This window comes from Panulirus ornatus, chromosome 3 (assembly GCF_036320965.1).
Source record: "Panulirus ornatus isolate Po-2019 chromosome 3, ASM3632096v1, whole genome shotgun sequence".
In the NCBI taxonomy this organism is placed as follows: Eukaryota; Metazoa; Arthropoda; class Malacostraca; order Decapoda; family Palinuridae; genus Panulirus; species Panulirus ornatus.
In genome coordinates, this window is record NC_092226.1 from 33,395,100 (window position 1) to 33,416,701 (window position 21,602).

Genomic DNA, 21,602 nt, shown 5'->3' on the forward strand with positions numbered 1-21,602 from the left:
CTACACCTCAACGCCAATGGCACTATAAGAAAGAAAATATCCAATAACATCCACGTAGCCTTCACCCAAGAAACCACACTCACATCCAAGCCCTCATTCCCTTCCTCCTTTCTACAACGACACAACCCTCATCCAAAGCAGACAAGGACAAAGAGAACTCATAACACTCGTCAGCCAAACCATACCATTATTCTCCAACACCACAGGGAACATGGAACACCTCACACACAATGACAACACCTGGGAAATACAGTTAAGAAGAATAAAACTTCACAGTGCTAAATACAATATAATCAACACCTACATACCTCCCCCCACAACAACTAAATATACTGACAACCTACAACACCTACATACCTCCCCACCACAACCACCACAGCTAGATATACTGACCAACATGCCCACTACCCTTTTATGTGGAGATTTCAGAGCCCACCACCCACGTGGCTCAGCACTCACACCAAAGATCCTCGAGGTGATCTGCTCATAAACCAACTACAGCCTTTCAGTATCCTCAACCTACTCTCCCAGCCAAAAAAAATCTCCCAACGAACCACCTCCAGCAACAGACCTCGCCAGACATCACGAGCTAACATGTAGTGCACACAAGGACCACCAGAAGCACGATATACGAGCTGTCAATTGACCACATGCCCATTCTGATGGCACTCCACCTTATCAACCCAACCTACATAGCTGCAAAAAAAGAGAAAAAACACAAACTAGAAAATAGCAGAATCACCAGCCTTTACACAGAGTATGGAAACAAAGCTGCATATCTTTAGTATAGTGCCATTTCCCATCCCTAAATCATGTAGTCTCACACTTTACCAGTATCACCAACCGATCAAAAAAAAAAAAAATATAGGAAAGATTAAAACCAAAACTTCTCTCTACAAGTAACACACATCATAAAACTCAGGCACAACCTCAGCCAAAACCACTCACCATCAGCAGAAATCAGACAACAAATTCAAGGTCCACACAACACCATCACTAACCTAATCACTGAAAACTAAACTGCAAATTGGGGACTGCTATATCAACACTGTGAACCAAAAAACCCAAGGCACCCAACCCTGGAACACTTTAAAGATGATCCACACTTACCATACTTAATCAACCCCCACTCGTAAAGCACTCCTGACCTATTCCGGTGATAACCCTTTTCCCAGAGAACAAACATTCATGAGACATTATTCATTAAACAACCACAAAGCAACATCTCTGAACAGGAGTCATGAAAAAACTACACAGAATCCACCCAGAAACAATTGCCCACCCACTCTTCACCACCACAACTACGAGCGAAGCACATATGTATTTGGCCAACTTCTTAGCTGACCGCCATACTACAGACCCTCACACCGGGTTCCCCTCTAAAACCCTTAAGCTCTACAATGATGCTCCCCAGGGAGCAGTTCTTTCTCCAACCTTCTTCCATCTCGTGCCACACGACCTCCCATTACCTCCAGCAAATCACTGTATGAAGACCCTCTCTTACGCAAAAGACCTCACAGTCACATCACCACACTCTGACACGACAGTACCAACAACAGGCGTGCAGCACTACATTACACGATTGGAATAATGGCTCATCCACAACAGAATGTCTGCAACTCAAGAGAAATCTTCAATCACTGTCTAAACACCAGACATGAATGCACCCTACACCCTCCAGTTACCTTTGAACAGCATCAACCATTATCTCCCGAGAATAAAAAGTTTTAGATGTGAAACATGTAGCACATCAGGACATCACAGTCTATTCATATCACCTCACTCGGGTTGTTCCAGTGTCTCTTTCGTCAGTTTGTATGTAGTTTTCACAAGTATTTCGTAAAACTTAAAGGATGGGTAGATTCTCCCTCCTAAGGAAATGAAAAGTCTTGAAAAAATGCACAAAGAAGCCCTAAGAATCATAACATGACTCCCAAAGACCACTGAAGTACCTAACAGGCGGAGAGAACTCGTAATACCCAGCGCTGAGCACAAGGAATATTTGAAATCAATCTTACGATAAGACAAACTTCTGCCTGGTGACTTAGATAGTGAATCCAAAAGGGTCGAAATAACAGCTAAGAACATACTGTCAAGAGCACCTCAGTTGTTTAAGATCAGAAGGAATCAGCCTTTTCCCCCTTCCTTTGACATCACCATACCTACATAATTATTCTCAATCTTCGCCTCTAACACGGAGCCAAAGCTAGTGCTCTTGAACATACAGAAATTCCAGATTGAAAATACAGGGATGCCAGTGGCAAATGTCTCTTGGGCCGGAAAAATATTAGTGGGAGGAAAAAGGGGCAATATGTGCGCGAAGCGCGGAGTCCCATGCGGCCGGGGTCCAGGGCCCGCCTTAGGGAATATGCTGTCGCATCGCGCACTTGTACAAACCATTAGCAAAGCATGCAAAAAGCAAGAGCGGGAGAGAAGCTTAATCTCGCTGGGTTAGCGATCAAGTTGTTTTGCGATATTCGTATTTTTAATTACATACAGTATATATACACAATCCACGATCGATATAATATGAAAACATCCGTCAAGAGTCTACTTGTTCATTTTCCGGATGTCATCATAAGAAAGACAAGAGACAGACGGAGAGAAAAATGGGAAATCGGAAATTTGACTCCAATTGATCAAAAAGCCGGAATTCCGGCAATTGCCGGAAAACTGGCATCTTTGAAAGTAAAATAGCCCGGTGGCCAGTGCATCATCCCCGACGGCTTTCTAAACTCTGCCACTGGGAGGGCAGGTAGTGTTACCATTGTGATCCAGCCCAATGGTAACAGATATGAGAAAACAATGTAGATGTCAACTGTTTATACAACTGGGCATCTACCCAACAACCTGAACTGTCCGCCACAATTATCGCTTTCGACCTTGTAGAAATCACCTCATACAAACAGATTAATCATTTCTGATTCCTTATCCTCACTTCTTACCCTGAACACCTAGAGATCAGAATGTAAAATGTTGCGTCTCTGAAGCCAGAGACATATTCAAACATTATTGGTGAAGACTCAAATCAAGTTGTTATGGATTCCCTGTCATATAGGCCTCCATGAGCATAATAAAGTTGATGCTTTAGCCAAACTTGCACTTAGTAAAGAAACTGTTAACAACATTAGATTATCAGTCAGAAGCCCCAAAACTGTTATTAGAAAGAAACTCGCAAACCTCTTTTGACGATTACAAGCACGGATAAGTAGAAACGTTTTACATCGCAGTGAAATGTGTAAAATAAAACATGTATATGGAGAAAGTAATAACATTAACAGTTTACACAATTTTGTAATTACTAGACTAAGACTAGGCTACACGAACTATTGGCCCTTCGCCTATCTTGATATATTAAATCATGTAAAATGTAAAATTTGTAGCCAAAAATTTGGATACAGGCTATAGCACTATGTCTTAGAATGAAAAAAATAGAGCCTTCTAGGGTTAGTCCGAAGCAAATCCTGCATGAAATGGCACAACACCTTAATGTTAATAACAATATTCCTGAAATTCGAAGAGATGTATCCACTTCTTGCATCTAGTGGGTAAACATACTATATGAGAGACTGCTAATACAATGAACCAATTTTGTAACATTTAATGTAATGAGTATGTGCTCACTGGGGCCTGACAAAGACCCTTTATAACGTCTGTAATCCTTTTGCGCTACCGCTCACAGGATGAGTATGGGCGGCACAACGAAGAAGCCGCTGACAGTGGCACAAGCAAAAAAAAAAATTACATACGAAAATATCACTTAATGCTCTTCATCTCAGCAAGACTTCGCCCCCAGCCGCCTCGTTTCCCTGGAATGCAAGCTTCGTCATCTACTGTTTTCCCTTCGTGATGTCCCTCTTCCGCGGAATGTTAGTCTCGTACAAAAACAGTCCTCCAGACGAATTTACCCGGCCTTAGAAACACTATAGCCTACAGCGACGCCGTAGAAGCCTTGCCCACGACTACATAGATCACCCACACCAGGTAGTCGCCGCTTAAATGAAGATGATGCTTGGGTGGGGCTCTGGTGTTACTGGTACTGCCTGAAACAGTCGAACTGTGGCGAGGATATTCGGAAAGCAGAACGCCACATGTTGATAAAGAGGTCTTCATGGCTGGCAGCCCACTGCAATCGTGCCGAGTCTCCAACTGGAGTAGCGAATATTTACGCTGAACAACAACAAATGATGGATTGGTTGTTGATGAGCACCAAGAACCGGGTGGCGAACAAGTGTCGAGCACGGGAACCCCACGTTGTCAGCAGAACGTTACGACGACGGTGCGGACAAACTGGTTCCCGGGCGGCGCCGTCTGCAATCACTTCTGGCGACTGTTTATACAGCGAACAAAACAGCGACAGAATCAAAATCAGCTTAGAAGTTCAAGAGCAAATGAAGTTTTAAGTCCCTTTTCATCTCGCAGACTAACACATGAAGCATTCTGAATAGAGGACCATAGAGTTCATATAAAATTATCGGTGTTCTCATCTGGTCGGGACTAAAGACGTTTTTCCCAACAAAGAAGCAAATCCTCTTCCTTACATCAAAGCCGCACAATAACTGAAAGCACAAGACACACACACAGGGGTGGGAACCACTTGCTGGGCGACAGATACAGCAGGTAATACTGACGTTACTCGTCTGGGTGGTGTTGTGCAGAGCAGCCGTGGGAGCAGAGAGCCTCGCATCGTGATGGATGTGGAGGTTGTTAGTTGTACACCATCTGTCACAACATGCTGTCCGCTGTGCTGACCCTGTGTTTCATATACTGTTTTCTCCGATTAGTTTGCAGTTTATTACACCTATGTTCATCGTGTGTGTGTGTGTGTGTGTGTGTGTGTGTGTGTGTGTGTGTGTGTGTGTGTGTGTGTGTGTTTAATTTGCAGTTTATTACACCTATGTTCATCGTGTGTGTGTGTGTGTGTGTGTGTGTGTGTGTGTGTGTGTGTTTAGTTTGCAGTTTATTACACCTATGTTCATCGTGTGTGTGTGTGTGTGTGTGTGTGTGTGTGTTTAGTTTGCAGTTTATTACACCTATGTTCATCGTGTGTGTGTGTGTGTGTGTGTGTGTGTGTGTGTGTGTGTGTGCGTGTGTGTGTGTGTGTGTGTGTGTGTGTCCTGCGTTCATCCTCCTGGATTGTAACTACTCGTGTTTCCTGTGTGTTGTGTGTTTCCTGTGTTGACTGGGCGTCATGTTTATTGTTTACAATGTTTATGTATAGTTTCTGTTTACGTTGTCTATGTATAGCTTCCTCTTTTACTAGGATATATTTTTGCCCTGTGTTTTGAACTGCACCCTGTTTGTTGTTTGCATGACCTGTGTTTTGACTATGTTCGATGTGCTGCTTTGGGTCGTCTGTCTGTCATCTGCATGTCCTAAAATGTTTTACAGTCTTTATTTTCTTTTTTACTCGTGCGCCTTTCACTTTTCAACCGTGAACCCTGTGTATGTGTTGCAGTCCTGTTTGCTGTATGTCCTGTGCTGTTTGTGTTCTGAAGTCCCTTGTTTGTTTGTCCGTTTGTTAGCTCATGGTGTGTGGTTTTCGTGTGGATACCTTTGTACGTCGGCCATGTTTCCCCTGGGTTTACTGTGTACCGTTACTGCGCCTTATGTGTTGATCATGTATTGACTATCCCTTATCTCGCATATTTGCAACAGGGAGGTGAAGACCATTTCTCGTGGCTTAACTGTAGGAACAGACAGAAGCAACGATTCATATGCAGAGACAGACAGGAGACTCCCTCATCTAATTCACATACAGACACGGTTAAAAGAAACCTTCCTGCCTCAAGCTCACATAGAGCAAAAGACAGAAACAATCTTCCTTCGCTTGATTCACACACACACACACACAGCAACTGTGTGTGAAAAAGGTCACAATATTCCCTTTCCTTCCTCTAATTCATAAAGATACGAGGACATAGTGGATTCCCTCCGCCTGACTGACAGCGAAAGACTGTCAAAAAGTCTTCGTTTTTCCCATCTTTACTTAAGACAGGACAACGGACAGAAGCACCGCACCTTCAGCTGGTTCACATACAGAGACAGCTCGAGGCAATAATCCTTCCATTAATTCACTTACAGAAGCAGCTGAATTACCCTACCGTCCACTAATATACATAGGAAACCAGAGAGAAGGCCCTTCTCATTTCGTTCAGATAGAGTAATGAACAGAAGCACTTCTTTCCTTAACCCCCATAGAGCAATAAGATGACGCGACGTCTCTACGGCAGAACGAGAGACGTTAACGTACAGAAACGGAAAGACAAATCTTCCCTTCCTCTTGTTTATATGCAGAACAAGAGAATCTCCTTCCCTTCCCCTAGCATATATGTAGACTCCAACAAGAGAATGTCCTCCTCCAATTTATATATAGGAACAGACAGAAGCACCTTCCTTTCGTCTGACCCGTTACCCACAGCGGAAGGGAGCGCCAGCTTCACCCTACAATGTACACCGTCCCACCGTTACCAACGGACACACACGCTCATCACAGGGAACCAGCAGGGAGGGCCGGGCGCGTGGCCGGCGTCCGGTCACCAGTGTGTCGATACAGGACACGAGTTTGGCGCGACTGTTGTCACTCTATTGTCCCTGGCTTTGTCCGGTCGACTATGGGAGAGGCGGGGCGAGTGACGAGGGGGGGATTTAAGAAATAGGGGGAGGAGGGGGTTTGAGGTGGGGTGGGGTTGGACTGGGGGGAGGGCAAGCACATATAGACGTGATCTGGATTTAAAGTATTCACGATTGCAATTGTGAAAAGTACTTGTATATCAAGTTATGGTTCAGCTTATATAATGGTATATATATATATATATATATATATATATATATATATATATATATATATATATATATATATATATATATATATCACATAATCCTTCCCCCACTAAAAACCACTTCTCGATCTACACACCATATATATATATATATATATATATATATATATATATATATATATATATATATATATATATATATATATATATAATTTTTCTTTTCTTTTTCATACTATTTGCCATTTCCCGCATCAGCGAGGTAGCGCTAAGAACAAAGGACTAAGCCTTAGAGGAAATATCCTCACTTGGCCCCCTTCTGTGCTTCCCTTTTGGAAAAAGAAAAAAAAAATTATATATATATATATATATATATATATATATATATATATATATATATATATATATATATATATATTTTTTCTTTTTTTCATACTATTCGCCATTTCCCGCATTAGCGAGGTAGCTATATGTACATATATATATATATATATATATATATATATATATATATATATATATATATATATATATATATAATCCCTGGGGATAGGTGAGAAAGAATACTTCCCACGTATTCCCTGCGTGTGGTAGAAGGCGACTAAAAGGGGAGGGACCGGGGGCTGGAAAGCCTCCCCTCCAATATCTACTTTTCCTAAAGAAGGAACAGTGAGGAGTTTTTCCTCTAAGGCTCAGCCCTCTGGTCTCAACGCTATCGCGGGAAATGTTGAATATGTATAAAAAGAGAAATATGTGTGTGTGTGTGTGTGTGTGTGTGTGTGTGTGTGTGTGTGAAGATCAAAGAATTATATCTCCGTGACGATAGCCGTCTCAGCGCAAAACTCTCCGGCAAGAAACAATCAAACTGTTCATTTCCTCAGGAAAGACCTGGTTGAGTACGTTCACCATCCCTCTCCTCCCGCCGTGATGGCTATGGCTCGGGATGTTATCATTGATTCGCCGGGCCTTAGCCTGGCACAGGACCATGGCCTATCTCTCTCCTTTTTTTTTTTTTACCCTTACCTGTAATGAACCCTGAAGACGACTGTCCTCCTAAGACCTTCGTATTGGCTCCCTACGAATCATCTACAGATCCACAAACCTACTGTCCCATCCCACTGACGTCACACTAACCTGGTAATGTCGACTCCACATCACATATCCTGACCCAGAATGTGTGTGTGTGTGTGTGTGTGGGGGGGGGGGGGGGGGGGGGGGGGGGGTTCGGGTGATGACTTAAACAGGTCGTAGATATGATGATCTGATTATAGAACACAAATGTTCATGACCTACAACCCAAATGTCCTTGTCCCACAACCCAGTGTTCATATCCCTACAGCCCAGGGTTCATGCCCTACATACAAAGTGTTCATGTTCTATAACCCCAGATGCTCACGTCCTACAACCCAGTGCTCATGCCCTACTTACAACCTCTAGACTTATTTCAGACACCTGACATATGTACACGAAATGACTTCTCTGCCACTCTATACACCCAGTCCTCTTATCAAACTAGCCAGCTAGCACTATTACACAGCCGGTCCTGTAACACCAACTGGCCATACTCACCGCAGTGTACAGCATCAAGAACGTCACCAGCACCCAACGACCTCTCCTCCGTGAGAGCCGGCACCGCAACCACATCCTGCAACCAACTTGGCCTCCCACCGCCTCTGGTTTTTCAGTTCGATCCTGCAACCACAAATATTCCTCCATTAAATCTTGATATTAGTGTGTTGTTGGTGTGTGTGTGTGTGTGTGTGTGTGTGTGTGGCAGCTGGGCCGCCCACACTAGGACCGCCGGTAACCTGTGAATTTTCTGACACTCGGAAATTGGCGTCACACATGAAAGAGTATATGTAATATTTCTTACGTGCGCGACACATGGGAAACACTATATCATGCCTATTTTGTTGTTTATGATATATATATATATATATATATATATATATATATATATATATATATATATATATATATACAGAGAGAGAGAGAGAGAGAGAGAGAGAGAGAGAGAGAGAGAGAGAGAGAGAGAGAGAGAGAGAGAGAGAAATTTGTGCAACGTTTCTCAAGTTAGCGAGACGAAGAAATGGCATAATTAGCCCTCATCTAATCTCCAGCTATCAATTTGTAAGGTACCGACACCACAGCCTCCTATCAACAACCGAACGCCACAAACCTTTCCATGGTGCTCCCATGGTTTCATTCACTGTCATGTCCACTCTTAAGTAATCAAGGCACTTCACTTCTACCACTATACCATCAAACACATTCAACACTCCTTTGAAATATACCCCACCAACTGCAAGTCTCAACACCTTTCATGAGAAAATAATCTGCAGTACCATCCATTCCAGCCGCTGCGTCTCACTTCATCTCTTGCAAGGCTTTCACCACCTCTTCTCTTTTCATCAAACCATTCCCCATGATTATTCTCTCCGCATATCTCCTCGAACCAAACACCCTTCACCTACTACCCTATCATACAGAGGATGCAAAGGAACTCAAAACAGCGACAGACCACTAGACCATTTCAGGCTGATCGTTACAGTAAAAGATATTAAAAACTCGCAGACTCTAATGATTAAGAGAAAACCTGCAAATTCAAGTAACTGAGGATGCGAAAGTAAGATTAATTATGGACTTTAAGCTAAATGGTTATCAACTCTACTTTTAAACGTATCTACGGTAATGCTTTCAAAATTCTCATTGTCCATGTTAACAATCATGTTGAAGAAAAAGTACTTCGCCTCATTCGAGGTAAAACGTAGGCTCTACAGTTCTTACCCGTGAGTACGAGTGAAATAAGACGAATCAAACCTTAAGTAGCTTGTTAGGTCGAGATTACCAAAACCTTTAATAATCTTAAATACCTGTATCAAATCAGCTCAATCTTTTCCGTAAGCTAAAATTATTTCAATCGTTTCGTGGTAGCTTGACGCTGTACTCTCCCCAGTCTGTATATCTCTTTTTTCAAGTAAGGTGAACAAAATAATACAGCATACAAGTGGAGCGCACTAATGGATTGTAGAGAGTAAGGATGATTTATCTAAATTCGAAAGCCCTACCTATGCATCCAAGAATCTGGTCCGCCATTTTTAACTATTTCGCTGCACATCTTATTTTGCTTTATCTTACTAGTGATTCTTACATTCTTCTTTTTCCTTTGTCATATGGTAGCTTGCATTAAAGTTTTTCCTGCGGATATGTAAAACTGTGCACTTGATTATATCAAAGTCCATCACAGTGTCTACCCGAGTTAGAAGTTACACAGCTTAATTCATGTCGCCATTCATTTCCCAGCCTAATGTCGTCTTGTAAATTCCCATGTCTTACAATCCATCCCATTATAATCAATCAGTGACATTTATGAGAACGATAACCGGTACTAGGACTGATCCCTGCGGCACACCACTTGTCACGACGAACCAATCTGAGGTTTGTCCGTTAATCACAGTTCCTTGTTTACAGCCACTCAACCAATTTCTTAAACGAAGTCAAACATACCCTGTACCATATGAATTAACTTTTGCACGTTGGCTTTGATGTGAAAACTTATCGTCAGCGTTTTGAAACTTCAAAGCGGTGAAATCAACTGCTTTACTTTTAACAAAACATATATATATGAATGAAAATGCGTATCAAACGTATGACATACAATCTACATGCAGTAATTGTATAGTGAATGAATGGAAATACTCAAAGCAATAAAACAGTAAATGCAAATATCGTGAAAGATCTAGCATGAGAAAAAGAGGCATTTCATTATATGGAGTACCAAGTGCGTAAAATTCCCTTCACCTATGCGAAAAATAGGTCGTCACGTTGTTTTCTCTGCGTCCAAGAATCCATGAAGGTGCGCGTGTAATGTTGTGGAGTTTGTGTTCGTGTGTGTATCTGCACGTGTATGATTCCACGTGCATGTCTTTTCATGCGCGTATGGGTCCGCGCATGTCTGTTTCTTACTCACGTCTTTGTCCGTGCGCAAGTGGCCCCGTGTCTATTTTACCACGCGACCAAGTATTTAGTGCCTGTTATGTCTACTTAGAAGTTTGCCTATCTCTGCACAGGGGAAGGGAACTTTACTCTCTTATGGGCATCATTTCCGAAACTTTTACGGTTATCATACAGCCTTTCGAATCTTCCAATGCTATCTGCAATTACTGTACCATTGATCAGTCGTTTATCTTCACTGATAACCTCGCTATGAACCATTAGGTCTCCTGCTGCCTGTCCTTTCCATGTACTCTGACGCTTGTTACGATTCTTTGCCTTCTTACGTCCTCATGTTTTACATTTCCTTCCTACTACAGGACACTGGTGTGCGGTTATCTCACCGTGTCCTTGTGTATATCTATCAGTGATAATCACCTCTCCCCTTGACCTCCTTTATTGCCACCCAGACGAAGCGAAGGAGTCTCTCCTCTCATAACTCGCACCACTAGCTTGATGTCATCGTAGACGCATTTCATGTAATTTCCTATAACAAACCTTTGTATGTCTTCCACTGAATAGACCCAAATGATGAAGCCTAGGAATCTTTCACACGTCGTCCATCTCTTGATATTTCTTACCTTCCGTTTCACCTGAAGGCAACCTTTACTAAGGCCACAAAATAAACGACTATTTGCACCAAAGTGAAAGCACAAAAGCCATCTTTGGAGCAGATGTGGCGGTAAAGATCACTGGCAGAGAGATGAGAGGCAGCCAGACGGGGTTTTTGAATAAAGATCACATGAGGAAGGAGACAAATTGTGTTCAACACTGACGAAGCAAGACACAGGACAACGAATGTTGCAGAAATCAATAGCGAAAGAGCCCGTTCTAAGACCATTATTGGTGTACACACACACACACGTATACAACATAAGGCTATTACCCACTGCCAAGGAAAAGAGAAGTAAGAAAGTCTTCGTTTGCGTATTCAAAAGGCTGAATTCTACGTACATGAGGTAATGCGAGTTATTTCCAAAATATATCCACCTACTGAAAGGCAGGAGAGCAGAATATGTCTGGGGATAACTGGGGAGTTAAATGGAGAGAATAAAAGGGAGAAGGTGAGGGAGATGAGGATGGAGTGATGGGATAAACTGGTTCACAGTCGCGTAGGTAAGGGGGAGAAGTAATGGGTTGAAGAGGTTGACAGTGGTACTGGAAGCGGAAGAGGTCATGAGTTGAAGTGGTTAACTGAGGCACTGAGAGGGGAGGAAGTCATGATCTGAAGTGGTCGGCAGGGGCACTGAAAGGGGAGGAGGTAATGAGTTCAAGTGTTTGGCAAGGGTAATGGAAGAGGTAGTTACTAATTACTTGAAGCGGTTGACAAAGGGAATGGAAGGTAAGAGGTAATGAGTTCAGGTGGTTGACAGGAACACTGGGAAGGAGAAATTAGGTTCATGACTTGGATATATGATTATATGAAAGAGCCAGATAACAGAAATCCCGATGGTCTATTATCAGGTCATCTGCTGGAGGATAACAATAGTAAATCAATTTACTGATTTCTACAGATAGACACATGATTGTAAAGCAGAAGGCTCGTTCCCTCCCACCTCTCCCTCCGGCAAATCAACCATGAAGAACAACTACGAAATACAGACTGAACGAACTAATATCAAAACATATATAAACGGACGAAAAGGGAAGGAAACAATCTGACCTCACTTCAGCCTCGAAACAGTTTGAAGAGAAAATATTTCATCCTTACAACGGGAAAGAGATAGGTTGTAATGGGCACATTATACTGCCATTCTTGAATAGGCTTATGCACTCATAATTACAATCATCAATATCATTGAAATATCTGTCCTGGTGTGGTTTGAGCAGACTGATCGTTTCTCCTTGACAATGTGTGGTTGTACCTTTTTCTGTGCTTTCCAGCACTACAGCTCAAAAAAAGGAATTTGCCCAAGTTTGTATTACAGTACATATCCTTTGCATTAACTTCACAATGTTGTTCTGGTCACTTAAATTGTCGAAATTACCGAGTGATTCGTTTCAAAGACTTTTATTATATCTCTTAGCAGACGGCTTTATTATTTTGGAAAAACCGTTTATACATCTCATAAGTTTTTTATTTTAAGCATCATATATCAGGGAAGGAATTCGTCTTGTTGCTCTTATCTGTATTGGTTCATGAGAAAATAATCTGCAATACCATCCATTCCATCCGCTGCGTCTCACTTCATCTCTCGCAAGGCTTTCACCACCTCTTCTCTTTTCATCAAACCATTCCCCATGATAATTCTCTCCGCATATCTCCTCGAACCAAACACCCTCCACCTACTACCTTATCATACAAAGGATACAAAGGAACTCAAACAGCGACAAACCACTAGACCCTTTCAAGGCTGATCGTAACAGCAAAAGATATTAAAACTCGGAGTCTCTCATGATTAAAAGAGGAAAACCTGCAAATTCATGTGACTGAGGATGCGAAAGTAACATTAATCTTGGACTTTAATCTAAATGGTTATCAACTCTATTTTTAAACGTATCTACGGTAATGCTTTCAAAATTCTCATCGTCCATGTTAACAATCATGTTGAAGAAAAAGTACTTCGCCTCATTCCAGGTAAAACCTAGGCTCTAGAGTTCTTACCCGTGAGTACGAGTGCAATAAGACGAATCAAACCTTAAGTAGCTTGTTATGTCCAGATTACCAAAACCTTTAATAATCTTAAATACCTGTATCAAATCAACTCAATCTTTTCCGTAAGCTAAAATTACTTCAATTGTTTCGTGGTAGCATAACGCTGTACTCTCCCCAGTCTGTATATCTCTTTTTTCAAGTAAGGTGAACAAAATAATATAGCATACAAGTGGAGCGCACTAATGGATTGTAGAGAGTAAGGATGATTTATCCAAATTCGAAAGCCCTACCTATATATCCAACAATCTGGTCCGCCATTTGTAACTATTTCGCTGCACATCTTATTTCCCTTTATCTTACTAGTGATTCTTATACACTTCTTTTTTCTTTGTCATATGGTAGCTTGCATCAAAGTTTTTCCAACAGATATGTAAAACTGTGCACTTGATTATATCAAAGTCCATCACAGTGTCTATGTGAGTTAGAAGTTACACAGCTTCAATTCATGTCGCCATTCATTTCCCAGCCAAATATCCTTTTGTAAATTCCCATGTCTTACAATCCATCCCATTATAATCAATCAGTGACATTTATGAGAACGATAACCGGTACTGGGACTGATCCCTGCGGCACACCACTTGTCACGACGAACCAATCTGAGGTTTCTCCGTTAATCACTGTTCCTTGTTTACAGCCACTCAACCAATTTCTTAAACGAAGTCAAACCCTCCCTGTACCATATGAATTAACTTTTGCACGTTGGCTTTGATGTGAAAACTTAACGTAAGCGTTTTGAAACTTCAAAGCGATGAAATCAACTGCTTTACTTTTAACAAAACATATATATGAATGAAAATGCGTATCAAATGTATGACAGAGAATCTACATGCAGTAATTGTATAGTGAACGAATGGAAATACTTACGCGATAAAACGGTAAATGCAAATATCATGAAAGATCTAGCATGAGAAAAAGAGTCATTTCATTATATGGAGTACCAAGTGCGTAAAATTCCCTTCACCTATGCAAAAATAGGTCATGTTGTTTTCTCTGCGTCCAAGAATTCATGAAGGTGCGCGTGTAATGTTGTGGAGTTTGTGTTCGTGTGTGTATCTGCACGTGTATGATTCCACGTGCATGGTCTTTTCATGCGCGTATGGGTCCGCGCATGTCTGTTTCTTACTCACGTCTTTGTCCGTGCGCAAGTGGCCCCGTGTCTATTTTACCACGCGACCAAGTATTTAGTGCGTGTTATGTCTACTTAGAAGTTTGCCTATCTCTGCACAGGGGAAGGGAACTTTACTCTCTTATGGGCATCATTTCAGAAACTTTTACGGTTATCATACAGCCTTTCGAATCTTCCAATGCTATCTGCAATTACTGTACCATTGATCAGTCGTTTATCTTCACTGATAACCTCGCTATGAACCATTAGGTCTCCTGCTGCCTGTCCTTTTCCATGTACTCTGACGCTTGTTACGATTCTTTGCCTTCTTGCGTCCTCATGTTTTACATTTCCTTCCTACTACAGGACACTGGTGTGCGGTTATCTCACCGTGTCCTTGTGTATATCTATCAGTGGTTACACTTGACCTCCTTTATTGCCACTTAGACGAAGCGAAGGAGTCTCTCCTCTCATAACTCGCACCACTAGCTTGATGTCATCGCAGACGAATTTCATGTAATTTCCTGTAGCAAATCTTTGTATGTCTTCCACTGAATACACCCAAATAATGAAGCCTAGGCACCTTTCAAACGTCGTTCATGTCTTGATATTTCTTACCTTCCGTTTCACCTGAAGGCAACCTTTACTAAGGCCAAAAAATAAACGAATATTTGCACCAAAGTGAAACCACAAAACCCATCTTTGGAGCCGACCTGGCGGTAAAGATCAGAGGCAGAGAGATGAGAGGCAGCTAGACGGGGTTTTTGAATAAAGATCAGATGAGGAAGGAGACAAATTGTGTTCAACACTGATGAGGCAAGACATAGGACAACGAATGTTGCAGAAATGAATAGCGAAAGAGCCCGTTCGAAGACCATTATCGGTGTACACATACACACTCGTATACAACATCAGACTATTACCCACTGCCAAGAAAAAAGAGAAGTAAGAAAGTCTTCGTTTGCGTATTCAAAAGGCTGAATTCTACGTACATGAGGTAATGCGAGTTATTTCCAAAATATATCCGCCTACTGAATGACAGGCAAGCAAAATATATCTGGGGAGTTACATGGAGAGAATAAAAGGGAGAAGTGAAGGGAGATGAGGATGGAGTGAACTGGTTCACAGTGGCGTAGGTAAGGGGGAGAAGTAATGGGTTCAAGAGGTTGACAGGGATAATGCAAACGGAGGAGGTCATGAGTTGAAGTGGTTGACTGAGGCACTGAAAGGGGAGGAAGTCATGATCTGAAGTGGTTGGCAGGGGCACTGAAAGGGGAGGAGGTAATGAGTTCAAGGGGTTGGCAGGGGTAATGGAAGAGGTAGTAATTACTTGAAGCGATTAACAGAGGGAATGGAAGGGAAGAGGTAACGAGTTCAGGTGGTTGACAGGAACACTGGGAAGGAAGGAGGTAGTGAGTTGAAATGGTAGACAGGGGCACTAGGAAGGAGAAATTAGGTTCTTAACTTGAAACAGGATTATATGGTAGAGCCAGATAACAGAAGTCCCGATGGTCTATTATCAGGTCATCTGCTGGAGGATAACAATAGTAAATCAACTGATTGATCTCTACAGATAGACACATGATTGTAATGCAGAAGGCTCGTTCCCTCCCGCCTCTTCCCCCGGCAAATCAGCCGTCGGGGAAACAGCCATGAAGAACAACTATGTAATACAGACTGAACGAACTAACATAAAAACATATATAAACGGACGAAAGGGGAAGGAAACAATCTGACCTCACTTCAGCCTCGAAACAGTTTGGAGAGAAAATATTTCATCCTTACAACGGGAAAGAGATAGGTTGTAATGGGCACATTATACTGCCATTCTTGAATAGGCTTATGCAATCATAATTACAATCATCAATATCATTGAAATATCTGTCCTGGCGTGGTTTGAGCACTCTGATCGTTTTCTCCTTGACAATGTGTGGTTGTAGTTTTTTCTGTGGTTTGCAGCACTACAGCTCAAAAAGCAATTTGCCCAAGTGTGTATTACAGTACATGTCCTTTGCATTAACTTCACAATCTTCTTCTGGTCACTTATATTGTCGAAATTACCGAGTAATACGTTTCTAAAACTTTTATTATATCTTTTAGCAGACGGCTTTATTATTTTGGAAAAACCGTTTATACATCTCTTAAGTTTTCCTTTTTAGCATCATATAACAGGGAAGGAATTCGTCTTGCTGCTTTTATCTGTATTTCTTCTTATCTGTATTTGTTCATGAGAAAATAATCTGCAATACCATCCATTTAATCCGCTGCGTCTCACTTCATCTCTCGCAAGGCTTTCACCACCTCTTCTCTTTTCATCAAACCATTCCCCATGATAATTCTCTCCGCATATCTCCTCGAACCAAACACCCTACACCTACTCCCTTATCATACAAAGGATACAAAGGAACTCAAACAGCGACAAACCACTAGACCCTTTCAAGGCTGATCGTAACAGTAAAAGATATTAAAAACTCGCAAACTCTCATGATTAAAAGAGGAAAACCTGCAAATACATGTGACTGAGGATGCGAAAGTAAGATTAATCATGGACTTTAAGCTAAATGGTTATCAACTCTTTTCAAACGTATCTACGGTAATCCTTTCAAAATTCTCATTGTCCATGTTAAAAATCATGTTGAAGAAAAAGTACTTCGCCACATTCGAGGTAAAACGTAGGCTATACAGTTCTTACCCGTGATTACTAGTGAAATAAGACGAATCAAACCTTAAGTAGCTTGTTAGGTCCAGATTACCAAAACCTTTAATAATCTTGAATACCTGTATCAAATCAGCTCAATCTTTTCCGTAAGCTAAAATGATTTCAATCGTTTCGTGGTAGCTTGACGCTGTACTCTCCCCAGTCTGTATATCTCTTTTTTCAAGTAAGTTGAACAAAATAATATAGCATACAAGTGGAGCGCACTAATGGATTGTAGAGAGTAAGGATGATTTATCCAAATTCGAAAGCCCTGCCAATGGATCCAAGAATCTGGTCCACCATTTGTAACTATTTCGCTGCACATCTTATTTTGCTTTATCTTTACTGGGTCCTAGCCTTGTGAATCTTTCCTTCCAATTTTCTTCGAATTCCCTTTGGACCATCTTAACCCAGTACCTTTCTGCCTTCCTCACATCATCGGCAGTGAGTGTATGCAATATTCCTCTAAATGTTTTCTTTCTAATAATGCATCTTTCTAATAATGGCGTAGTCCGCAGCATTGCCGTCAGTGGCCACCCACCACCAATCATTAGTATTAGTATGTCTCTGAATCTCCGCAATCCTTGTTCCAGCAAACGCTCCAAATCCATGTGATTCATTTTGTATCTGTGACCTTACTATCAATGAGTCAGTTAGATGTGGTGCCCTATCGAACACAAAACTTGTTTCTTTTTCTATTACCTTCCGTAACCTAGCAGACAATACTGCTGCACAAAGCTCCAGTCTCAGAGTAGTTATTTGCCGAATGGGAGCAACTCGACTCTTGGCTGCGAGTAATTGAGAAGAAAATGTGCCATCTTTCAGTTCAAAGCGAATGTATGCACATGTAGAGTATGCAATATTGCTGGCATCAGCATAAATGACAAGTGTGGGGTTACCAAGTGCATTATCAGGCTTTATACACCGCTTACATTTTAGATCCTCCAAGGCATACATATCTTGGAACAAATTAACCCAGTGCACATGCATTTCATCAGGGATTGGTTCATCCCAACCCAGTTGCTCATCAGCTTTGTATTCTTGTTTTCGTGTGATGAGATGTCTCATTCATAGCTTAAATTGTATCGTGAAAGATGTAGCAAGGCCTAAAGGGTCGTATAGTGACGTCACTTGACTTAGGATCATCCTTTTTGTCAGTTGTTTGGGTATCCTTTGCACTATTTCCTCTACTGTTAGGTCAGGACCAGTGCGGATCTTCTTGCGTTTTGTACAAATGTTAATGCTTACTTTGTAAGAGCATTGATCTTTCTTTGGTTCCCAAATCATCCCTAGTACCTTTTCAACCTCAGTATCAATTATCTTAGAATCTTCTGTCATATCATGGCTTCCAGACATTACCCATTGTTTCATCTGGAATCCTCCTCTTTTAAGGATCTCTTCGGTCCTTTTCATTCTTTCAAGGGCTTCCTCTGCACTTTCACATCAATGAAGAATGTCATCCACATACAACTTATTAATGATCATGGCAGCTGTTTCCGGGTACTTGCCTTTGAACATTTCGGCAGTTTTATGGAGTGCTGTCATGGCAATCACTCCACTAGGTCTGTCACCGAAAGTTACCGTCTGTAAACAATAATGGTCAGGCTCCCTGGTAGTGTTCATATCTCGCCACAAGAACCGGTGGGTCATTTTATCAGCTTCAGAGAGGAGTACAGAATTATACATTTTACTGATATCTCCCACAATTGCTACCGGACTCTGACGAAACCTAACCAATATGCCAAAAAGATCACACAGCATATCAGGCCCCTTGGCATAATAGTCATTCAAGACGTGTCCCATGTATGAGGCAGAGGAATTAAACACTATTCTGATGGGAGTGGATTTAGAGTCTGGTCTTAATATTTCATGATGAGGGATGTAGTGTACTGGGCCCTGAGAGTCCTTGATTTCATCTGTAGTCAATTTTCGAGCTACATCTCGCTCCACCATGTCATGGATCTGATCACTATATTCCTTTGCATATGCAACTCCTCTTTTTGCTAATCTCTTTTCTGTAGCTCTAAGTCTGCCCATGTAGGCTGAGAAGTTATTTGGCAAGGTCTTTGGCGATTTTATCCATGGATAAGAAGCTGTCCATTGACTTGTTTTTGAGTCATGTATTTAAACCTTGTGTTATTAGAGACAATTCCCTTTCTTCTTTAAGACTATATCTGTTACTTCCAAGGGGACACTTTCCACATTTGCAGTTGCCACATTTTGGAATGCAACATCTCCCCAGATTTTCTACAGAGAAGTCATCAAGCCTTCTGGTAACACTGGCTTTTGATTCAACAACTAAATCATTTACCGTACATGCAGCAATGTGATTAATCCTAACAAGAACATGAGCAGAGTCGACATCCAACCTTTTCATCATGGAATCAAAAGAGTCATCCACCCCGTGAACTACCTCCAATGCCTCCCCCGACAGACAGGATCGCAACACATATGCATCATCTTCATATACTGATTTCATTAATCTTTCATAGTCTTTACAGAATGTGGGATAATCACGAATCTTGCCATCAAAATGTGGTAGAGTTAACCGCTCCATTCTCACTTTGTGCATTTCGTTAACACTGGCTTTGTCTTTCTTTGTTACTTTAGCTATTATAGCATAAGCCTGATTTATTGTCCTTTCAATATCAGTGATATAAGTATCAAGTTCATTAATGAGCACATCATAATTTGATTTCTTTGTATCAAGAGACTCAGCTAACTGCTCATTAATTTTTTTCAATTTCAAGGAACTGTTTGAACACGTCATCATAAATACCTCGTAACACTTCCAAGGGGTCATCCCGGCCTTGCGCCTCCTTTAACAAGTTGACCTTGAACAGTGAACTTCCGTTTGGCGATGGTCCGCTCCTTCATCAACTGTTCATCCATCTTGGCAGGGGATTTGTTGGACTGTTTCACCAAGGTGTGAGTGAGACAGCACTGGTCGTTACTCTATTTAATCTAGTGTCCAACCTGTAATAAATGTACAAGTCACAGTACCAATTACAAAACATAACACCCATACATATACATTATTATCACAATGTCTTATTTACTAAATCCAATCACTCACACAGTGCCTCCTCTATCAGCACACATGTGAAACTGGAATTCAGATCACTTTTCACAGCTTCAGGGTCACAATTATTAGCACAATGGTGTACTCCGGCATAACATCATTGAGACTGGACCATGTGCCACACAGCTCCAGGATCACCAACATTAAATCCCTGCCCCACACCTGACCACTGCATCCCTTGCCCCAACACCTCCACCAGTCGTCACCACCAAACATACAGGCCTTCCCAAGAAACAATGAAGGGCCGCTAGTTGACGGCATGGACAACACCTCCATCCTGTCCACGTCACTCACCTTCTATGCCACAACTTTACACACAAGAATAGCGACAAGCGAATGCCAAACGGGAGAGCGAAATACAATATCTCATTAGCAAAATAATAGTACAAATTCTATGCAGAACATAAGAAAATTACAAATTTAGTTAATACAAAAACAATAATATAGTTATAATAAGACAATTTATCTATTCAATTCAAAGAAAACTTGACCAATAGGACACAAGAGATATTCTCAGTACACCACTAGACCCTTTCAAGGCTGATCGTAACAGTAAAAGATATCAAAAACTCGCAAACTCTCATGATTAAAAGAGGAAAACCTGCAAATTCATGTGACTGAGGATGCGAAAGTAAGATTAATTATGGACTTTAAGCTAAATGGTTATCAACTCTATTTTTAAACGTATCTACGGTAATGCTTTCAAAATTCTCATTGTCCATGTTAACAATCATGTTGAAGAAAAAGTACTTCTTCTCATTCCAGGTAAAACGTAGGCTCTACAGTTCTTACCCGTGATTACTAGTGAAATAAGACGAATCAAACCTTAAGTAGCTTGTTAGGTCGAGATTACCAAAACCTTTAATAATCTTAAATACCTGTATCAAATCAGCTCAATCTTTTCCGTAAGCTAAAATTATTTCAATCGTTTCGTGGTAGCTTGACGCTGTACTCTCCCCACTCTGTATATCTCTTTTTTCAAGTAAGGTGAACAAAATAATACAGCATACAAGTGGAGCGCACTACTGGATTGTAGAGAGTAAGGATGATTTATCTAAATTCGAAAGCCCTACCTATGCATCCAAGAATCTGGTCTACCATTTTTAACTATTTCGCTGCACATCTTATTTTGCTTTATCTTACTAGTTATTCTTACATTCTTCTCTTTTCCTTTGTCATATGGTAGCTTACATTAAAATTTATCCTGCGGATATGTAAAACTGTGCACTTGATTATATATCAAAGTCCATCACAGTGTCTACCCGAGTTAGAAGTTACACAGCTTAATT

General features: G+C 41.3%; 1 protein-coding gene across 7 annotated transcripts in view; it reads right to left on the reverse strand.

Moving 5' to 3' along the window:
- Positions 1-21,602, reverse strand: part of LOC139761955 (uncharacterized) — a 622,461-nt gene that overhangs the window by 590,756 nt on the left and 10,103 nt on the right. For 6 of the 7 annotated variants that reach the window (XM_071686670.1, XM_071686698.1, XM_071686725.1 and 3 more), the window contains exons 2-3: positions 20,011-20,207; positions 8,349-8,471 (exon numbers count right to left, since the gene is read on the reverse strand). In XM_071686670.1, the coding sequence (XP_071542771.1) occupies positions 8,349-8,471; positions 20,011-20,034 (147 nt within the window). In that variant the 5' untranslated portion in view covers positions 20,035-20,207. The remainder of the gene's footprint in view (positions 1-8,348; positions 8,472-20,010; positions 20,208-21,602) is intronic. The other variant, XM_071686680.1, reaches the window with a different exon arrangement.